General features: G+C 40.9%; 1 protein-coding gene across 4 annotated transcripts in view; it reads right to left on the reverse strand.

Moving 5' to 3' along the window:
* The window catches only part of PMPCB (peptidase, mitochondrial processing subunit beta), a 25251-nt gene extending 7671 nt beyond the window's left edge, over positions 1-17580 (reverse strand). For 2 of the 4 annotated variants that reach the window (XM_055807236.1, XM_055807238.1), the window contains exons 1-4: positions 17517-17580; positions 14906-14961; positions 707-847; positions 296-382 (exon numbers count right to left, since the gene is read on the reverse strand). In XM_055807236.1, the coding sequence (XP_055663211.1) occupies positions 296-382; positions 707-847; positions 14906-14961; positions 17517-17565 (333 nt within the window). In that variant the 5' untranslated portion in view covers positions 17566-17580. Of the gene's footprint in view, positions 1-295; positions 383-706; positions 848-2879; positions 3021-14905; positions 14962-17516 lie in introns of those variants that run through there. The other 2 variants (XM_055807240.1, XM_055807239.1) reach the window with 1 other exon arrangement.
* Positions 17581-22275: the final 4695 nt, after the last annotated feature.

Here is a 22275-nt window from a genome sequence, read left to right on the forward strand (position 1 = left end):
AAATTAAAAGCTGGCAAAAGGGGGATGTGTATCTTCTAAGATTATTACAACAAGTTAGAAATTAGTTAAAATTAGATCTGTGTTACTAACCTATAGCTGTGTATCAGCTACACAGAACTAGGACTTTAGCTTCATTTTCTAATGGAAACCAAAGTCTAAGTTGTCTGCTTATTTTTTCCTCTCCTCAATTTGGAAAATGTAATTATACAATTCTGACAAAGTTCTTATCACTGATCTTTAAAGATAAATAACTTAGAAATCCACTGGAAACTTCTACGTCAATACTCATACTCACCTTGAAAGCCATATGCTCAAGGAAGTGAGCAGTTCCATTGTTCTTCTCATTTTCATACCTGCTTCCAGCATCAATCCAAAGTCCGACCTCATTGGGGAAAAAAAAACAGAAGTCATTTTACCAGCTAACAATGCAGCTTTGCTTGTTTTGTGTATGAGCTACACTTACATTTTCAAGACCTATTTTTAAATGGCTTTTTCATTAAATGAAACAGGTTTTCAAGAAAAAGATGTTGACCTTCACAATAAAACCTAATCACAAAATATTTACAAAAGCCTTAAGACTTCTATTTCCTAGCTTAAGTTTTAAGAACCATTGTTAATAAGCATTGAAAGAATGCAATTTAGTTCCACAAGGAAATGAACACACATGAACGGTTATGAAAAAATCTGCCCTTTACAAGTTACATACCGTGCATGTTGAGAGTCCAGAGTCTTCAGAGGCTACTTGTAAGCCATTTTCCAGAGGACTCACCCTAGTTTCAGGAACATTTAAGACTACTTCTGTTGCTGCTTTGGAAGCTCTGAGCCTGCATGTTCCAACATGCACACACTGTAAGGAAAAATCACCAGTCACGCTCAGATTGTTAAGTTATATCCTAGGATGCTCTTCTGAAATATGTATTCTTGAGCTTAAACACTAAGTTTGTGGATCTTTTTTTAAGTATGCACTTAAAAAGAAAAAATTCAGCACCGATTTATTTGCCAGTACTTCACATCATACTAACCAGACTCAGAAGCAAAACATGAAGATAATTAAAATTAAGCAGACTGCATCTGCCTCTCTCCAATCAAATGATCTGACAGAAAAGCATGGTGCTATCATCAGCCAGCCACCCTAAGAGCCACACTTGTTTCCCCATTCTGCCAGCAAGAGTCGGCAGGGCTTGGATATATCCTTTAGCATCTGGAATTCTTTTGGGTACCCACTTCCTAAAGCGAAGTGAGAATACTTCAAGGGCCTATGCCCAGGACTGCAAATCACAGCCACCTGCTGTTCAGAACAGGGAGATATTGAAATTGCCACCTTTTACACAATCATCTAGAAGTTAAAGCACATAAAATCAGAAGGGGGTAGAAAAGAAGGGAAGGTGGAAGTTAAAAATGTTTATTACACTTTTTCCAACATCAAGAAATTTAGATATGTATCCCAAATGTGCACTTCAAGCAATAAGCTATTTCAAAAATTATTATTTTAAATTTATCAAATAAACAAAGATTTCTCTCAACACGTGACTGCCCTAAACATGAAAGTACAAAATCTAGCTCCCACCCACTCTCCTCCTCATGTATTTTAGGATCATAGCACAATTCATTCTTGAACAGACCTCAGGAGGTCTCTAGTCCAACCTCCTCCTCCAAGTAGGATCAGCTACAGAGTCAGACCAGTTTGCTTGGGGCTTCTTGCAGCTGGGTATTGAAAATCTCCCAGGGTGGTGAGAAACCGCACAGTCTCCTGGGCAGCCTGCTCCACTGCTTGACTGCCAGTGGATTTGACTGCCATATATCCAGTTTTCACTCTCATTTCAACTTACACCCATTGCCTCTCATCCTGCCACCATGCCCCACTGTGAAAAGCCCAGGTTTGTCCTCCTGACAACCTTCTCACAGGTACTGGCAGGCTACTGTTAGATCCAACCAAACCTGTGTCTTCTCTAGGCTGAACAAGCCCCAGCTCCCCAGCCTCTCCTCACAAGGCACACGCTCCAGCCCACAACCTTCTCTGCTGAACACACTCCAGTTCACTAATTGTCCTCCTTACAGTGAGGAGCCCCAAACCAGCTGCCATATACTAACCTCCTGAGAAGAGCAAACTAATCACTTTCTTTGATCTGCTGGCTGCGTTCCTGTTTGTTCAGCCCAGGCTGCTGCCAGCCTGCTCTTCTGCCAGACACATGGCTCGCCTGGGCTGCTGCAAGTGATTATTTTCACTACTAGTCTGCGTTACAGAAGGAGAAACCTGTGCTTGAAAAGAAAATCCCCCTCTCCTGTTTTCAGAAGGAAAAGCTTAGGTCTCAAACTGAGAGAATGAGGAAAATGGCAGAAGGGGAGAGCTCTGGGATCAGGGCCCCCGGGCAGCCTCCACCTAAACATGGGAGAGAACTGAAACCTCCTCTGAGCTCCCCCTGGGGTGAGCACGGCAGACCCTGCGCCGGGTGGCGGCTGCTGCCGCCCCTTTCCAAGGCATCTCACCGACGCCCCAGCACGGCACCGCTCCGACTCCCAGTGCCGAGCGAGCCCCGACACCTCGGCACCGCGGGGTTCGATATGGGGTAGCAACGGCTCCAGGGAGCAGGCAGCACACCGGGCTCGTCCACCGGAGAACCGTGTCCCGCCAAAGGGCGGGCGGCCGCCACCTTCACCACAGCCGGGCGGAGACTACGGTTCCCGCCATGCACCGCGGCAGGGCGCCCACACAGCGCCACTGCCTTCCCGCCGCCGCGACTACAAGTCCCAGTGTGCACCGCGCCTCCCGGCCGCCAGTCCCCCCGCCCCCATCGCGGCAGCCCGAGCACCACCGTAAGGAGCCACTGGGGCGCTTGGGCTCTCCGCAGCTCCCTCCCGTTCCCCGCTCCGCCGCCTACCCGCTCCCTCGAGCCGGACGCTCGCACAAGGCGAGTAGACCAAGGCAAGAAAAGCCGCCGAGCCGCTAAGCGCGCAGTAGACGCAGCCATCTTGGTGGGCGGGGCGGGGCGCACTTCCTGCGGGTGCTGCGCAGGCGCAAGGGCGGCTCCGCCCCCCCGCCGCCGCCAGCCCTCCCGCGGGCAGGGCCTTCGTCTCGGCTCTGTCGTGGCTCGGCAGCTCCCGGTGGCTTCGGGGCCCGTCCCAGCCTTCGCGTCACCACCCGCCCGCGGCTAGCACTGGCTCCTCGCCTTCAGCCGCCCTTTCCCTAGCCCCCCCTCCCCCCCGCTCGGCAGAGCCCAGAGCCCCTTCTGGCGCTGCCTGAGACCCCGGGAGGGGGCCGGCACCTTCATGAGGGAGGATCAGTGCCAGGGCCTCCCCCGAGCCCCCGCAGTGCAGGCCCGGCCACGGGAGCGAGGCCCAGTGCTCGATCCGACCTATGGGGAGTTTGCATTCCTCACAAAGGTGCCACTTCCCCCTGTAATTCATTTTTTCAGTGGGATGCTCCCAAACTACTCCCGAGCTGGCTAATTATAAACTGTGTGTAATGGGCCAAGATTTTAATCACCCTCCTCTCTCCTAACTTGGCTCCACAGAACACTGCAATTCAGGAAAGCCAGTTTTCCTCTCAAAAAACGTTGTTGCTAGTTTCAGTGACCGCAAAGGCCTGCGTTCCTTCAGCTAGCGTGCGAGCTGCCGCGGGTGGAGCTGATGGCCTGCCGAGGCTCCTTCGGCTGCGGAACATAGGCCATTCCAGCACAGCTGGTTGAGGGTGCTGCATTTCCTGTGGGACAGACCCACCCTAACCCGGGAAATCCCCGGTGAAACAAGATAACTACACTTCTTAAAACAAGAGTTTAGATTAACGTATCTATAAGACTGGTCTGTTTGGGATAGGAAGGCTTCATCTACACCAGTAAATCCAGGGCTGTGCCAAGGCCAGCTGGATGGGAACTGCCTGTGCCAAGACTGGTGCCAGGAACAGCCCCTCCCAGCTGCCAGGGCTGGCCAAGCCCAGGGGAATGGTGCTTGACAAGAACCAAATTTGGGCTGGGAAAAGCTCTGGTCAGGTACCAGTAAAGGCAGCTTCGTTTCAGTGCCAAAGGTCACTTCTGAGCATGTTTGGGGTGTATGGCTGTAGATAAATAGCTATAGACAGCCAGAAAGCAGTGCGCTCAGTTTTTATTTCCTGTTTAAATTTTTTACATTTTTCCTGGTGTTAGGAGCTTTTCATTTGGTTCATCAAGCATTATCTCAAAAATGAAGGAAAAACAGAGGTGAAATTCTATTTGTCCAAGTCCCACAGTGTGTTAAGTGTGACACAATACAAAGAAACAAAATACTACTTAAAAAAATAATAATCTGTATTACCTATGCTGGGGGGGAAGGCACTGTCTTTTGGTAATGTTTTCCTAACTCAGGAACACCCCTCTGCTGCAGACTGTAGCACAGGACTTCTGATACCCTCTGCCTCAGTACAGATGCTACAAGACCTTCCCTACTGCTGCCTTGCTCTGCTCCAGTAAGAGAGGGAAAGCTGGGCCCTCAGCAGATGATTGGAAGAAAAGGTGATCTTGGGCCCCAGATGTAGTATCAGCTTTTCCCCAGGTCCTTCAGCACCTGCCTTCTGTGCCCTTGTGCTTTCCTTTTTAATAGATAAAGCCAGTTTCTGAAGAAGGAGCTCAGTGCTGAGTTGATGAGTGCCCTTGGTCGCTCCATCTCTTGCCCAGGGCTCTACTTCCATGCTGGATCTCAAAAATGGTGGGAACCCAGGACCCTTCTGCTCAGTGTGAGCTGTCTCCTACAACTGCTAAGGTCCTGTTACACAGAGCTGACTCACAAGAGCAGTTAGAAGTGGTACTCCCTTCTCCCCCAAATGTTATCAGTCACATGCAGATTTTAGGTGACAAAACTACTGTGACTCACAAAGGATGGTTAGAAGCTCCTGAACTATCTCAGATGCTAAAGCTTAGGAAGGCTATTCACCCTGATTTACCTTCTCAGACTCCAAAACATGGAGCAATTTCAGAAAAAGCCAACGTATTTTAAATACATAGCTTTTCTGCAATATTTTGTGTGTGCAGGCAAGTTCTTACTCCCTTGGCAGTTCAGAATGGAATTGTACTGACTGCCCTAAAAAGTTTGCACTGCCACTTCATATGCTGTGTGCTTAAACAGCAGCTTTAATGCTGCAGCTGGTCTTGTCCAGTTTCTGTCACAAGGACTGTAATTGCATGAAAATAGTAAAACACAAAAGCACGATGTACTACATACATTTAAAAATAAAAGATGAAACTCTTGTTAACACATTAGTTAAAATACAACCCTAAATGCCAAAAAGCCAGATGCTACCTAATTTGACAATGACCCCTTGATCGCTTATATAACTGTAGATCTCTGTGACTGAAATTATTATTGTTACTGCTATTTTGCTGCCTGTACTATTTTAGTACCCACATAACCTATGTAAGAGGATCTTATAGCTGCAAAGTAGTCACATCCTTTCATCAGAGAATTTACATGGGAGGCAAATTAGTTTCTGTGGAATAGAAAATCTAACCTCACATGAAACTAGCTACTTCTCCTTTTCTTTTTTTAAAGTTTAGTTTCTCACTTTTAGTTTATGCATATTCAGAAGATTCATCCAGTTCTGGCATTTTTTTAATTTCAGATATATCTCTGTCAAGTTGTAAAATAAAAAGCAAAGCACCAAACTGTGCATTTGAAAATTAAAATTAAGCTTCTCTTCCATTTTACAGTTAGATCTAACTGATCTCATTATGCTGGGATTTATCTCAAAGATGTTTTACCAGACTTCACTAAGCCATTAGCCATCCTCCATCCTAGAAATTTGAATCCTTGCTAGACATAGAATTACAGCTTAAGATAAACTGATTATCCGTATAATATGTCTCCTACTTAACAAAATAGCAGTGTCTCATATGTAAATGCAATCTAAAATTTAGCATCCAGAAATGGTCATTAGAGAGATGAAACTTTAAATCAAGAAATATTATTATCCAGCTAAAAAAGCAATAAAACAAAACAAATACTGGTGTTCTAGCAGTAGGAGCTGAATATATAAACATTCACCACTAAATTCCTACAAAACATTACTTTTAAAATGGTTTTAACAACTTCTTTTTACAATGAGATTATTTAGAAATGGACTATTATAACAATGAATGCTCACAATATCCCTCGGGTTTAGGTAAACAGTATTACCTGCAGCTTCTAGATGGAGAAAATGAGACATTTCTTCATAGTTCTTACGTGTCCAGTCTCAAGCAACAACAAAGTGGAAGGGCCACTCCCAGAAGGGAGTTCTATCTAAATGATGTCTTTGTCATTTATCCTGCAGTCATCAGTATTGTAAATAAATAGCTGCCTGCCAAGTTCAGGATGCCACAAAGTCTTATGAAATGGGTAGATGATATAGGTGAGGTTCTTGGGATGATAATCTGGTTCCTTCAAATCCAGGCTCCAGATTTCACCCTAAGTATGAAGACCTTTATATTTTACACTAAGAAGCTATTTTACATTAGCATCCCTCATAAACAGGTTTCTGCAAAAGGACCAAATGGCACTTTTGGTTTTTAAGCAAGCTTTACCTTTCAAACTCACTGGGAACTCCACCAAAACCAATAGTAATACACACTCTGAATGACACAGTTCCAACTGGTTTTCTGAGGAAATGCGGTTTCCATGCTTATTACTGTATAATATCAACTGAATGACAGAGATCTCGAAGATAAGGCCATTCCTACATCTCATGAAAATGAGCAGCCAGGAGCTGCCAGTTGAGGAGAAGGCTGCTGTATCAGCTCACACACACAGAGGGAGAGACTCTGCAATACCCAATATGAAAAAAGATTCAGCTGGTTCCAGCACTCATGATCTAGCTGGCTGCTTCTAGAGAAATACTTTATACTTTACAAATACTTTCTAAAACAATTCCATGTAGTAGCAGTGAAAGTAATACATATCAGAAATCTGCATATACATACCTGATGCATATGTAACCATGTGTCCTCACAAGAGACAAACACAATACTTGGAAATCAGCACTGCTGTAGCTCTAAGCTAGGATGACAATTTTGTTATGAGCAAAGAAAGCATGATCACATTGAAAGGTTTTTCTTTCAATTGTATAGAGAAAATGTTCCCTCTGACATAAAGTTCGTATCAGCAAGACACAGTATCACAATCAGGTTACTATAGAAGTAGTTGGGAAGAGCTATCCTGAATTACAGGTTGATTCAACCCCAGAGAAGAGGCCATCAGAACAGCACCCCTCTTTAGAAAAAAGACCTTCAAAACTGCTGAAGCCAGCACACAGTAAAAGCATTAACAACTGAAATTGCCTTCAGCTAAACTGCTGTTTAGTGCTGTGTTGGCTTTTTGTAGTCATCGTGTTCACTGTTTATTTACAATCCACTATGTTTTTAAAGCAATGATACAGTATTGCACTTAATGAATATGCTGAAATCCTGCTGCCAGGAATTGGCTTTAGCTTAGCCAAGCAAGCAGAATTCAAATGAAACTAAAAACATGGGCTCAAGAAATGACACTTTTTTTGCAGAGGAGTGTTTTTTTGTGAATAAAGCTGTTTTGAGAATACAAATCAAACTTCACGGACACTATGTTGTCCAATTTTCATGCCAGCTGCTCACTGGCACCTAGATGATTATTTTTATCAGTATAACTATAGGTTATCCTCCAGCTAATTAAATTGCAAATACCTTTTTTTCCCTCATGGTTAATCACTGGGCAGCGACTGCAAAGGCCTACAGGCCACTGACACTGGTCTTTTGTCCTCCTAAGCTGTAAGGAAGACAGTCTAAATTAAACATAAAGGCTGTTGGCTGAATTTATAACATTTCAGTTGCTCATTAACAGAGCACTCTTTTGAAGCTTCTGATAAAAATTTTTTTTCAGGGAATATTATAGTATTCCATCTGCATGCAGTTCTTTTTCTCATAGATATTTATGCTCTGAAATAAGAAAGAAGGACCTGTTGCTAAGTACCAAACAATTTACCACCTGACTTCTGAAGGCTTTTATCAGAAAGATAAATGGAAGGAGTTTGGATAGTTCATAACAATACTTTTTCAAGAAGAAGATGCCAAATAAAAGATTCAGCCTGATGCAGTAACTCAATAGGAAATTCCTGTGGGTAAGTTCATTTGATTTAGCAAAACAGATAGGTTTCTCCTTGCCTTTTAACAGGCTCACTACAGAACAAGGATCTTACAAATTAGTCCTTTTTTATTGCTTTTGTTGTCATTCTATACAACTGTAATTTCTGTTGATTTGACTATAATCACATACAGGTGCATTCTTTTATATCATTATTCTGATTTAATGGTGGGTGAGTTCCCAAAACTCCAACATTTATTTCAACCTTTTGCTGATTTTAAGAAAAGGTCACTTCAGCAAATATTTTCTCTAGAAAATACTTAAAAGGTGACCCACGTCTCTAGTACAATTAGATAAAAATTAACACAGTTAATGAAAACTGAAATTAATGCAATTACTGATCAGGCAGCCCTAAGACAGCCACCATTCTGTGATTCATTCTTCCTCTGTTCAGACATCATTCAGGTTACAATGCTGTGAGCAGCTTTTCTTGGCAATCTATGGAATAAGATTAGCTTTTCTGCCACATAAAAATGCTGTTAATGGTACTCGTCACAGCTTATAATATAGTAAATGTACAGTTACATGCTATTCTAATATCCAGATAACTGAGTTTTCTCTCTTATCTCCTCTCTTAAACCCGATTTTCTCAATCTCTAATCCCTATAATCTCAGTAATGCTTAAGTAAGCATTAGCAAATACAAACTACAGACCATGTAGTTTTATACAGATATTAATAAAGTGTGGGTATAGACTTACCCAAAATAGTAATTGATCCAGGGCAGTTTTTGTTTAGCTACCATGGCTTCCTGTTGCACTTTAACTGTGGAAGCAACATGTAATAAGCATTTGGCTTTATCCAAAGCTCTGTCCAGTTTCTTAGCTGCTTTTATAGCCTGGACTGACTGCCATGATGTTTATAGACTCTTCAAGGTCCATGATGCTATTGCAGGCTGGCCAATTTCAAGTCCTGACTCATCTCTGTGTGCTGTAGGCCTGCCTTGTGCTCAAGTACTAAGGTGGTATCACTCATCACACCTAACTTCAGCTGTATAAAACCAGTTCTCTACGCCTTCTCAATAGCCAGTGGAAGGAAACAGGCATCTCCAAAATGTGGGTTATCCGTTGTACTCCGGACACCCCTCTTAGGATGATTACTAAGAAATGTCTCATGGTACTTCTTTCAGCCAATGTAGAGGAATGAATGACTAGTTCCCACATACTAAAGATATCCAACTTCTAGGCAGCTACCTTCAGGCAAAACAAATCTTATCCTGAGCTTCAGGCTAGTAGCTCATCCCAGGCTTCTCTTATCTAAAGATCAGATCCATATATTTTATTAAATTATTGGAAGATATTATACAGATTATAAATGCATTTACTCAAGGGCATGACAAGTTGAATTTATATTCTGCAAGGGCCTCCAGCATTTTAATGCAACGGGCTGGAAATTCTGCAACATCTTTACTTAAACCTGAATACCGAGTTCCTGTCATCAATTAAATACAAATAAAGCAATTACTTGAGTATTCCTTGTGTTATTTCTCTTTATATTACAATAAGTTTATTTTTTGATGCTTGCACATATTCAGGGCTCAAGACATAGCAACTGTATTTTGTGCTGATTTTTGTGCAACGAATAACCGCATTGTAGAAGTTATCAAGGAAAAAGCTAGGAGTGTTGACAGATGGCTGGCAAAGAGAAAGTTGGGGATCTTAGAACCTGAGAAGCCAGCAGAAGGCATCTGGGAATGTGGATAACACTGGTTGAGTATTTCTGCTCACATAAGCAGCTAACTTGCTGAAGTTGTTATTTAACCTTTTAAATTTCAATTTAACAATCCGCACTGAGTTTAGTGGTTCATGCACTAAAGATCTTTTTCAGACTGATTTCAGACTCACTGGTCTTTTTTTATTGTCCTCTGAAGGAAACAGTTTCTGGAGCTTCTCAAACCCACTGTGTGCTATGTCCCAGATTGATGCCTTGCTCAAATCCTGTTATACCCCATAGTGCCAGACCTACCATTTTTTTGTGGGAGACAGCTGCTTTTGTTGGTCATTTTCTTCCCTACCAATTTTCTACATTTTTCTACTAACTTCCAGATGTTTGGCAGCTAGTGTAGAACAGTAACTCCAAGCAGGCTGCCAAACATCTACTAATCCCAGACATTGTGCAGGCACAGGTTTTCTTTGTACTTGATGTGCACTGTGATGCTTCTCCTTCACAAAAGCCACGCAACCCAAGCCACATATACTCAGAAAATAAACAGGTTTACAATGCATAGGAATTTCAGTGCATGCATGCTAATGAGTTGGCCTGTAGACAAGCAGTAGGTTTGAAATGTCCAGAAGACATTCAAATTGACATACATGCATGAAGAACCAGTATGCCTTAAACACAATTGCTTCTACATTTGCCTTTGGAACTTCAGATACTGACTGGGGACATGAAAGTACCTGTGTACATCTGGAATATATATTTTTTTAATTTGAAAATCCCATTTAACTAAGTATATAAGGAAGAACTGCGTTAATATGAGAGGCTTAAGAGATCTGCCTAAGAGGCATTTCAAACACGACATGGTCTTTACAGCAGATGATCTGCAGTATATCAAATGTAAGAAGGTTTGGAATAGGAATCCAAGTCACTACTACTAAGTGGAATCAACAGAGTTAGGGGATGGGCAGTTACTCTGTAGCTGGTTGCAGTTATTGCATTGATGGTATTGCATAGGGGTTGAACTACATTAAGCGTTAGCCATAATCTCATGTGTTTCTGACTATGGCTATCAGTCATCCTGCTAGTCTATTAATGCTGGCAGATCTACTTTTTGTATTATGTAATGTATTTATTTTACTCTGAAACAGTTTTCCCAAATCGGGTATAAAAAATAAAACCAGAATGCTTTAGAACTTACTGCCAGCTGCACAGTACACAAATCTCACAGCTTTTCTTTTAACTTTCCCACTTTTCTTCTTTTTTTTTTCTTTCTTTTTTTTTTTTTTCTGTGATAACCTCTATTTTCTTGGCTTTCTACCAGTGAAATTACTTCTGTCTCAATCTTTTCTTTTTGAATTACAGGTTAAGCACTAGGAGTAATTTTTAGTATAATTATACATATAAGTTTATCACAAGGGATTCATTGAGAAACTCTAAACTCCCCAGAGGTTTTTGAAACTACTATTTTTTATTATTTTCAAAATTTTCAGCAGCCTCTAGATAAATAAAAGAAAGAATATTGGCATTTACATGCACTTTATTTCACTTATGTAAGGTCCTTGTACATTTCTCAGAAATGTATGCATTGACTTTTTCTGCCTATTTAAAATCTACCCCAAATCACATACATTTGAATAAAGAAGACCCATCCACACAGTTTGCAATAAAGCATCAGGAACTATGTGCATAGTTAAGATTTGCTATTCAGTCTTTACAGGCAAAGACTCTAAAGGCCTGAATCAAAGTTCATCACAGTCAATGAGATGCTCCAATTTAATTCAAAGTACCTGCCTTTAAACAGATAACTAGACTTTCATGAAATGGTGGCTGACACTCACAAGCAGAACATGGAATGGAATGGAATACTTCAGTTGAAAGGGACTTACAGCGATCATCTACTCCAACTGCCTGGCCAGTTTAGGGCTGACCAAAAGTTAAAAGCATGTTATTAAGGGTATTGTCCAAATGCCTCTTAAACACTGACAGGCTTGGGGCATCAACTGCCTCTCTAGGAAGCCTGTTCCAGTATTTGACCACCCTCTCAGTAAAGAAATGCTTCCTAATGTTTCTCTTTCTGCCTCCTTGCTTTGACTTCTGCAAATCCGTGTGTATGATGCCTTGCTAAGTTAGAGAAGGGAATAAGACTTCCAGACAGAAAAGGGAAAGAGCAGATAAAGACAACTCAGATAAACTAAATGTACTGAATTGTGTTAGCCTGATGTAATTCCCGTTACCATTCTCTAATAGTTGTGAGAAGTAACTGCTTCATAACCTCTCTAAATAAGTAATGTGTAAGTTAAATAAGAAAGAAAATAGTCAAGTGTACAAATGGGAAAAGGGGAGAATCCAAAACTCAGGAATTCAGGAAAGGCAGTTATTTGCCTTTTAGTTCCTTTTGTCAAATAATAGAAAAAAAACCCCGTATTTCTAAACATTTATACAACAGCAAAGAGGAGATTATCAAGAAGATGCAGCCAGGCTCTTCGAAGTGCTATATGGTGGAAGGATGACAGACAATGGGCATAAGTTGAAATAAGAGAGGTTCAAACTGAATTTAAGGGAAAACATTTTCACCATGAGGCAATCAAGCTGTGGAACTGGTTGCCCAGAGAGCTTGGGAAGTCTACACTCGCATGTTTTCAAAATCAGACAGGATAAAGTCTGATCTGAACTCATAGCTGACCCTGCTTTGAGCAGGGAGTTGGACTAGACACCTCCTGAAGTAGTCCCTTTCAATCTAAATTATGCTGTAATCCTATGGTGGTAAGTAACAGGTAATGTGGTTTTACCAGAAAACCTGTTAAAATCAACATTCCAGAATGGGGACATAGGCGTTGTATATTAAGAAGAAGCAATAGATGCTTCATATCTTGACTATAACAGGCTCTTAATCTGGTCTTGCAGGAAGCACTCACAGTTAGCTAATGAAATATTCTGGACGTATCTAGGGGCTAGATTCAATTTTCCTTGAAAATTCTCCCATCTCATGCCCTTTTGTCTCCCTCTGAAGGCCACATGGAATTGGGCAGGGAGCGGTCATGGAATGCATGAATTGTGGTAGTTCTGCCCCATGACACCTTCCTTCGTGAGGGTTGCATGGCCTTTCCTCTGGAGACAGGAAAGTGAATCTGTCAGGCAGTCTTAATGCAGTGAACTAAGTGGTATATGTGCATATCTACATCATGTCACAGGGTAAACATCAGAGTAAAAAATGGTAACAAGCCAGAGAAATGGCCTGAAAAAAAACAGGATGCCTTTGAGGATGGAAGGATGTAAGGTATTATTTTTAAGACTAATCAGCTGCACACAGGAAGGTGATGGAGTTACTGGTAAGCAGCACATCCCTCAGAAAAGCATCTAGGGGTAGTATCGCATCATAAACTGAACAAGCCAGTGCTGTCATGTTGTAAAATAAGCAGGCTTCACACTGGGGTGTATTAACAGCACTATAAAAGACACATGAAACAAGGTTCTGTTCAAATCAGCACTGATAAGACCTCAGCTGGAGTACAAACATCAATTTTTGGGTACCTTACTTAAAGAAAGACCATTGAAGAAGCCACAGTAGAGCCATGTAATTTTCAGAGGTATAGAAAACGTGACCCATGAGGTAAGATTGAAAGAATTCATTGGTTTAGTCTAGCAATGAGAAGACTGAGGGAAGATATATCTGTTCTCAAACACATAAAAAGTATTGCAGAGATACAAACTGTTCTTCATGTCTACTGGTATGGCAAGAAGTAATAGCCTTAGATTACAGGTTGAAGATTTAAGTCATATTTTACAAAAAACTTTTGAATTGTAAGGAATTTTATGCAATAGCTCACTGTGGAGAAATCTGAAGAATCAGCATGACTGCAAATTTTCAGGGTCAGGTTGAACAAATATCTGTCAGGAGCTGATTAGATGGAGTGGATTCTGCTCTGAAGCAAGAGGATGAACTGGAAAACCCTTTCACATCTCTTTGTTTAATCATGTCTAGAGAAGCAACTCCGTTGTCCTCATTACTAAATTGGCATAAAACAGGAGGAAAAAATGTACCACTGTCACCTCTCCAAATTTTCTTAAATTATGCCAAGTATTTTTTTTTCCTTACTTGTTAAAACTCAGTCTTGTTTTATCTAGAATTAAGTAGAACAGTACAGCATACAGAAAACTGGAAAATTATTTTTATTAAAGTTGTTATATTTTGTGTTTTGTTAATACTTTTTTCAACTTAAATCATGTCAGCAGCTGGGATAAAAGAACCCTTTGATGTGTAACTGCTCGTTTTGTTTAAAAGACAGGAATAGCAGGGATAAGAGAAGACTCCTTTGTTTAGCTTTATCTGTGCTGGAGAACATCTCTTGCAATTGCTCTGTAAACCACAGCTTTGTCTAGGTCTTTTTATACTGACTTTTCTAAATTCCCTAAAGTTGTCCTTGTGTCCTAGTTTAGCCCCAGCCAGCAACTACACTCCACGCAGCTGCTCGCTCATTCCCCGCCCGAGGAATGATGGAGATAATTGGAAGAGTAGAAGAAGTGAGAAAACTCATGGGCTGAGATAGAGACAGCTTAAAAAGTAAAGCAAAAGCTGCGCTTGCAAGCAAAGCAAAGCAAGGAATTCATTCACCACTTCCCATGGGCAGGCAGGTTCAGCCATCTCCAGGGAAGCAGGGCTCCGTCATACCTAACAGTTACTTGGGAAGACAAACACCACCATTCCAAACATCCCCGCTTCCTTTTTCTTCCCCCAGCTTTCATATACTGAGCATCACATCACATAGTATGGAATATCCCTTTAGTCAGTTGGGGTCAGCTGTCCCTGCTCTGTCCCTTCCCCACCTCTTATCCACCCCCAGCCCACTCGCTGGTGGGGTGGTATGAGGAACACAAAAGGCCTTGACTGTGCAAACACTGCTGGGCAGTAACTAAAAACATCCCTGTATTATCAACACTGTTTCCAGCACAAATCCAAAACACAGCCTTATACTAGCTACTATGAAGAAAATTAACTTTATCCCAGCTGAAACCAGTACACCTACTGACACAGGTACAGAGACACCAAGACATGGTGTCCTTCAGCTAGGCTTGAAATCATGCTCGTGACCCAACATCTTCATTTTAACTCTAAAGAAACTTACTCTTACCTTTGTAGAGGTCCTGGTGAAATTAGGGGAAATCCCACTTGAAATTTCCAGCACTTCTATGATTAAACATAAATAGTGAGTTAAACATCAGTAAGAGAATCAGTCCCTCACTTCATTTACTACAAAGCAGCCAGTCACTTGTTCTTTATCTACCCAGAAATCCTTAAAAGTTGTGATTTCTAAAAGCTTCCATCCCAGGAAGCAGGATGCATAAAAATAATTTTTTTTTTCTTCTCCATTTTAGAGGTGGTTTTATCCTCTGTGTATGCTGTTTAAATACTCTTAATAGCAGTTATCTTTTATTAATTAACACCATTATTTTGTTACCTGACTCCAAAAGCATTTTCTATGGAAGAAGCTTACCACTGTGCAGCATTGTGCTGTATGCTTGAGTCATTTATCATTATTTTTTTGAAGAAAGATCTACACCAGATACTTAAAGAAGCAACAGTCATTTCCCATGTTACAAATAACATACATAATAATCACACTACCTTTAAAAAAGACAATGTCACTTTTGTAGCTTTGTTACCTTCACAGTTTACATTGTCAATAAACCACCATCAATAATTATTTATGCCTTTTAAGTCAGAGTTGTGCAGTTCTGTTCTAGTTTCGCCAAAACTAAAAGACTCCGTTCAGATGCATCTGTTTTCCAGTGATATCTATGCTTGCTTTCTTCCATTTATGCAGCGAACCAGCTGTGTTGACTGATGTCTGAGAAATCAAGTTCACTCCCAGAATAACTCCATTGTAATCAATTTAGTTGCAGCGAGGACCAATTTGACCCATGGAGCTCAGTATATTGTAGAAGGTCATGCAGCCTGTCAGTAGCTCAGACAGGATTTAAATAGAGGATCCTCCTGAATCCCAATTCAAATGAGCCTCTTTTGACATCATCATCATGTCTACACATTCAGAGTGACATTTTGTCAAATGCCACTCGGAGCACTGCTCATCTACTGGCATACTAAAAAGTGACCTTTATGGCTTTAGTCACATGCCCTCATTCTTTATTTCCATTTATTTATAACTCTCTCCTCTATTCAGTGCCAGCTGCTAAAACCAAAGCGGATTTCCTTTCCCTCTCCCTCCCAGGAGCTGTGGATGAAGATCAGGTTTCAGGCTCATTTCAGGAGGGCAGTAGCAGGGTACTGAGGTCAGCCTCAGAGCCCAGCAGTTTTCATTAATGCCAGAGCAGCAGTTCAGCAGCTGAAAGCAGCTTCATGTAGCACATAGCATGCCTGCATGGGGTGCTGACAGTTACAATAATACTCCAATTAAGAAAGATCCTCACTGAATGTAGTGGTTTGGACCATGGGATTTCTTGAAGCCCCTTCTAGCCCTGTATTTCTATGATGCTTGCATAATAAAGCTACAAAAAAAGTTTGTGCAGGCAAGGAAAAGGGTGGTCAGTGATCCTGAGTATCTACAAGCAACCACAAGGAAGCTCTGAAGCCCTGACTTAACTGTTATACACCTTCTTTCTAATTCACTACTATTTCCCTATAGTAACTTTACATTTTTTTGAAAGTCATTATTTTTTCTTCTTTTCCATTTCACAATGTATTTTTCATTGTAATCTAAAAACTAACTTATTTAAAATTATGCAGAAATTCTTGGTTACAATACCACCGGTATTCAATTTTAACCAGGTTTCCTGTGAAACAACGTTCTTTGCCTTTCTGTCTGACTAATCAGCCAATTTCAACGATATTTGAAAGAAGGAAAGAAATTTCAAGGGCTTTCTGTGGATTAGAAAATCTTAGAGCACTCCCTGGTTTCTTAGTAAATGCGGACAACTCAGCTACATCCCAGTTCACCCTGTGAAGAAACCTGGGTATGCATCTCTGTACTTCTCCCTGCAGGCTGGTTTTCATAGGAAGCAAATATTAAAAATAAAAAAAATTGAAAATTTGTGTTTGATGGGTTCTAAATGGTGGTCCAGTCAAGGGATCAAGGCCTTGGTCAGTCAAGGGATCAAGGCCTCAGATCATGTAACGATATATTCCCAAAGCAAGCCTAATACAGCCCAAAGTAATCAAGTTCCCATAATTTTCTTTAACACCAGTATCTGGATGTAGGAAGGAGACTCAAATTAGTTCCCCGAGTATGGGAAAGTAGGTAGAACACAGCAGCACGTATTATCTTAGCATGAGCCAGATGGCAGTGGACACTTGCTGTCCAGTCTGCCTGCACATACAACTAACTGGATTAACCACAGCACACACTGTCCGTTCCCTAAACAGGTGTCATGGAGGCCATGAGGGCAGGTGGGTTCAGATTATTGCGCAGGGAGGGCGAAACTACAGATCAGTGAACAAAAATGAACAGGACACCAAGTTTGCTTAGTTTCATTCTTTCTGAAAAAGCCTGTTTATATATGATTTTATATTTCTATGTGGCTTTGTCTCCCTACGTGCTCTGCGAGTAAACAGTGGGCCCAGTTCTTCCATGGTCATCACTGGTTTTATTCTGCATTGTTGTCAAAGGTATTACACCAACACTAAACTCAAAAATGAGACAGACAGTGAATTCAAACAGGTTCTTCTGATCGTAATATCTCTGAAAGGGTATGTCACTGTTTAGCAGGAAATAAACATGTATGAACCTCCAACATTGTCTGTCTGTAAGAATTCAAAGATGTTATCTTCAAACATGAGAAGGATGAGAGTTTTAACACTCTGCAGCTTTATAGACAGCTCCTGTAAAACATGTAAAATGAATGATTCAACTGGCCTGTCACACTCTCATGACCCATCACTGTATTGCTGCACCCCCAAAATCAAAAACATCCTGAGAGCAACCTATTTCAGACACTGCTGGTGAAAATTCAGGCCTATCGGAATCCTCTTCAGGCAGTCCAGATACTCCTTCTGCAGATGTATGCACCCCCAGACAGCCTATTTCCACCACGAGGTCTGTAAGAGTATGTTCCTCCATATTCTTATACCATGCCTCCTTCCCTTCCTGCATGCTTGCTGCTTGTCCCTCTCTGAGCACTTTGTAGTGCTGCCAGTGCATTAGCCCTCTCATTTTGCAGGCTGACCGTATGCCAAACAAGGAAGTGGTGTCTCAGTAGGGTGAATTTTCCTCCCACATTCCAGAGGACTCACAACAGGCACTCCCGGCCAAAGGGCTACATTCAGAGCCACGAACACAGCCAGACCATCTTAAAGACCCAGTGAGACCCAGCATCGGGGTTGTCAGATAAGGCCTATTTGCCTCACAGTAACCCACTTGCTCTGTGGTGAATAAAAGCACACAGCTAGAGCCAAATACTTAAAGCCACAAAAAATGAAACCACAAAGAAACAAACAGCATCCACAGACAGCAATCTGGTCATATCAGAAATCAAACTAGAAGGTATAGTTAAGATCTTAGCAATTGCCAACTTTTACATTCAAGCCATGGCACTATGCATAAGAAATGCTGCCTTAAATAGAGTCACAAACTCAATCCATTTTAGTATCCGTCTAAAATGATTGTTAGAGGACACTTTTCAGCAATGCATTTAGACACCAAGAAACAGTTTGTGATCATCTTGCCTGCAACAGAAGCAGCACAATGTTCTACGATTTCTAATTCACATTTAAAAGTCAAGACACCCCTAAGAACCTAACCGTGCTAAGAGCTACCCTACATATTCTTATTTTTTTATCCTTTTTACATTTAGAAGGTCTTTTTTGCTGTTTATTAAACCTGTTACTCTACCTTCTGCCCAATTACAAATTCGATTGCAAAAGGGCAAGGATTTCTCTTTCTGCACAGTGCCACTCACAAGGGAATCTGGATCTGATCAGGCCTTTTAGACACTGTAATTGAATTTCCTAAATAAATTTTAATGACAGTAATTTTGCAAAATGTTACGGAATATTACGATACATTATCAGGTACTGATGATAACAGCATCATCTCATGGTAGTGCTTGTTCACAATGACACTGCCAAGCTTCACCGATTTTGGAAACAAATGTAACAACTTTAATTTCCCCCGAGATACACAGTTAAATCTCAAAATCAGGTGGTGTCTAAGGCTAGATGAGTTCCAGTAAACTACAGCTTGGGTCTGGATGTTGCCACGCTTTAATAACCATTAAATTGCTAGCAAAGATGCTACCTGAGTTTTGGCACATGCCAGCTAGCATTCTCCCAGACAGTGCCCAAGCATGCTTCAGGGATTAATGTGGCCCAGGGAAGACTTCCAACAGCAATTTTCACCCAGGCACCTACTTTTCAGGGCTAGGAAGGTTTATCTGTGTGAAAATACGTGCATTATTGAACTTGGTGTCAGAGCTGAGAATGCTCCTGGCCCGTTACTAGCATGGCCTGACACAGCCTAAATGTCTCTGTTATAATTCCAGTTTATTGTCTCCCCCGGCTCTGGCCCCTAAGTAGAAGTTAAAGAGGTATCAGCTAGGCATCAGAGAGTATTTCACACAATATTTAGAAGCGCATTTTGGTTTGTTTTAACTGTAGTTCATAACTTCCTTCTCTATAGTCCCAAAGATTGTCAAATCTTTGTAAGAGGTTTGGATTTGTAATGGTAAACAACATTTTCAGTCATTTCATTAGTATTGTATATTGATTACATATACGTTTTGTAACTAAGGCAATTTAATATCTTGATTAAACATTACTGCGAAGAATTTTGTGCCTATATGTGTCTATATCTATATCTCTCTATATATAAATCTATTAGCTGATTGTGTAACCCTCTTTAACAGGGTAACTTAAAATCCAACATGATTTGAAACTCTGCTTGCCTCTGCCTGCAACAGGTGTCAAATAACTTTTCTCCCTTACCTTCTCTCCAGAACAACGTGGATACGGTAAGGGTGGTTTCCTGTCCATACTCCAAGTAGAAGGGCTAGGTTAGGCTTTTTGAGTATGTCCCTATATGGGCCAGTTTTGCCAGAAAGGCTTTTACCAGCTTAGTATAATTTCTTTTGGTGCAAAATGTCTATGCTAATAAAAACGTCAGTATATTAGAGTGGTAAAAAATTTCTTTGCTAGAATAGTTCACTTGGAGATCCAGCACAAACTGTTCCAGCAAGTGTGCTTTTTTGCTGTGATAAACTGCATCTGCACTATAACAGTAAATATTGCCTAGTATATAGCAAGGCTAAGCCTAAAGGGATTTAGGACAATAAGCTGATATTCTAAGATGGAGCGAGAGATGGTATAACATTTTTTATTTTGTTATCTAGGAGGACTTTCAATCAAGTTTAAACAGTTCACTTATAAAGCTATAAAAATTTTAACCAGAAGAATTTCTGCTTTTTCCTACTTTAGACTGTGCTTCACTTACTGCCCAAGATGAGTATCTTACTCTGACACAGCTTATGTCAACTGACTAAATTGAACTTTGTGAGAGATTAATTCTACACTTTAGAGATCTAAACAAAATACTGACAAACTTCAGTTGCATAGAAAGTTAAACCCTTCATCAAGAGACGTTTTACAGTCTAGTTAGTTGAGCTGTCCTGCCCATGATTAATGCATACACTATCTCCAAGGAAAAGACACCACTGCGGATACAATTAATGAAATACTAACTGTGCAATTCTGTTTTAGATATAGGTTGTTGCATTAAGCAGATTAACCTATGTTAAGGAACCTGTCCTTCCAAGTGGTTAATAAAATGGTACACCCCAAAAACTTTTTCAATAAAAAATATTCTGTTAAATTTTACTGTGAGAAAAAAAAATGCACCCCAAAATAACCCCACTTCGCTATCCCTCAGTATCTGTGCCCCTCTGCAGTACAAAGAAGCTCCCAAATATTTTTTATTTCCACATATACTGGACAATATATAAGGCCAGTCCAAGTAGTAAAAATGCCAGGAGAAGAAGATAATAAAGAAGAAAATAAAATCATTAAAACTCTGTTTCTTAAGACTAGGTGCCAAGCAAGAAAACCTCTTACCTCATGCATTGGTGTTCCAAGGCTGGAACCTTCCCATCTGTTAGTAACTTCGGGCCTCCAACTCCTGCAGGATCCTAAAGTCACTCCTCTAAGCATATTAGCATGTATAAAGTCAGAGAGATCTCTGTTCTGGGTTTACATGACTGTTTGAGCACGGATGTCCCACTGGGACTTTTCCTCAGTTTAAACACATTTGTGTGCATAAGACATTGACAGATGAAAACCTACCAAAGCAGCAGGCCTACACTAAGCTCTTAGCTGGCTCCTGGGAATACTGAAACAAGAAACAAGTTTAAAATTCTGGTTCTGTTGAAGAGAACCTCTGAAGGTGAATTTTCCATGTAATGCACGCTGGCACGGCAGAGTAGGCAACAGGTACTGATATACCCTTCTAGCCATGTCAGAAATTACTTGAACAACCATATAATTCTTCACCAGTTGTTATACCAGAAAAGAGATGTTTCCCTTTCAAATTGAAAACTGCATGGTGCGCAGACACCAGTTGTCTTTACTTACAGCCTCCAAATGTAGTACAGACAAAAATGCATCTACCAAAGCAGAGCCTCCTGAACTGTGGCTTTTGCATCACTGATGGCATAAAAACTATTTCCAAATGACATGTGGAGGTAGGACTGCCTACCAGGAGATACTCAGCAGAAGTGTAGCATGAGCATCCCAAATCTGCTATTGTAGGCAATCAGTTTACTACCAGCCTGTAGGTACTCACCTGGAGGCTTACAGAAGTTTCTGTACATAGGTGCTATCACCAACAGTTAATGGACATTGATCAGAGCTATGGAGAGCAGCTTTATCATCTAACTCATTTAGTAGGTCTCAGATTCCATAAAGTAAGAGTAGAAATAACTTCAATAAATGTAGTTTTGTGTTTAATAAAGTATGAGCAAAAGTCATTGCTACTACAAGGCCAGCTTAGCATCAGATATACTGACAGGAGAGGAAATGATCAGGAAATGTCAGGTGAGAAGAGGCAGAAGAGGTAAAGTAGAATTTTCCACTGGCAAAGGTCAGCAAATCTGCCTGGCCATAAGCAACCAATACATACCTGTGTTCCTTGTACAGAACAAGACAACTTGATAGTATTCTTCTGCCTTACAGAGACTGGAAGAATGATAGATTACCGATAAGAAGAGTAAGGGTCATGTTTCTAGCCTCCCAAGACTACCTTGAGAACTCGGCCTCTAAACATAGGTAGGATTTCTTCACTAATAAACTGGACATCAGTTTGTGAGATCCAAGATAAAACGTACATAAACCTGTTAGCAGAGCTCCAGAGAGTCTTAGATTTCATATTGCTGCAACATATTACTTTTTATATATATATCTCACAGCTGCATAGCTTTGTCCTTTACCTTCCATTGCATTACGTGCTTAAGGAGATAAGGAAAGATCTAAAAAAAAGCATACTTATTTCTGAGAACCAAA

Source organism: Falco peregrinus, chromosome 6 (assembly GCF_023634155.1).
Source record: "Falco peregrinus isolate bFalPer1 chromosome 6, bFalPer1.pri, whole genome shotgun sequence".
Classification (NCBI taxonomy): Eukaryota; Metazoa; Chordata; class Aves; order Falconiformes; family Falconidae; genus Falco; species Falco peregrinus.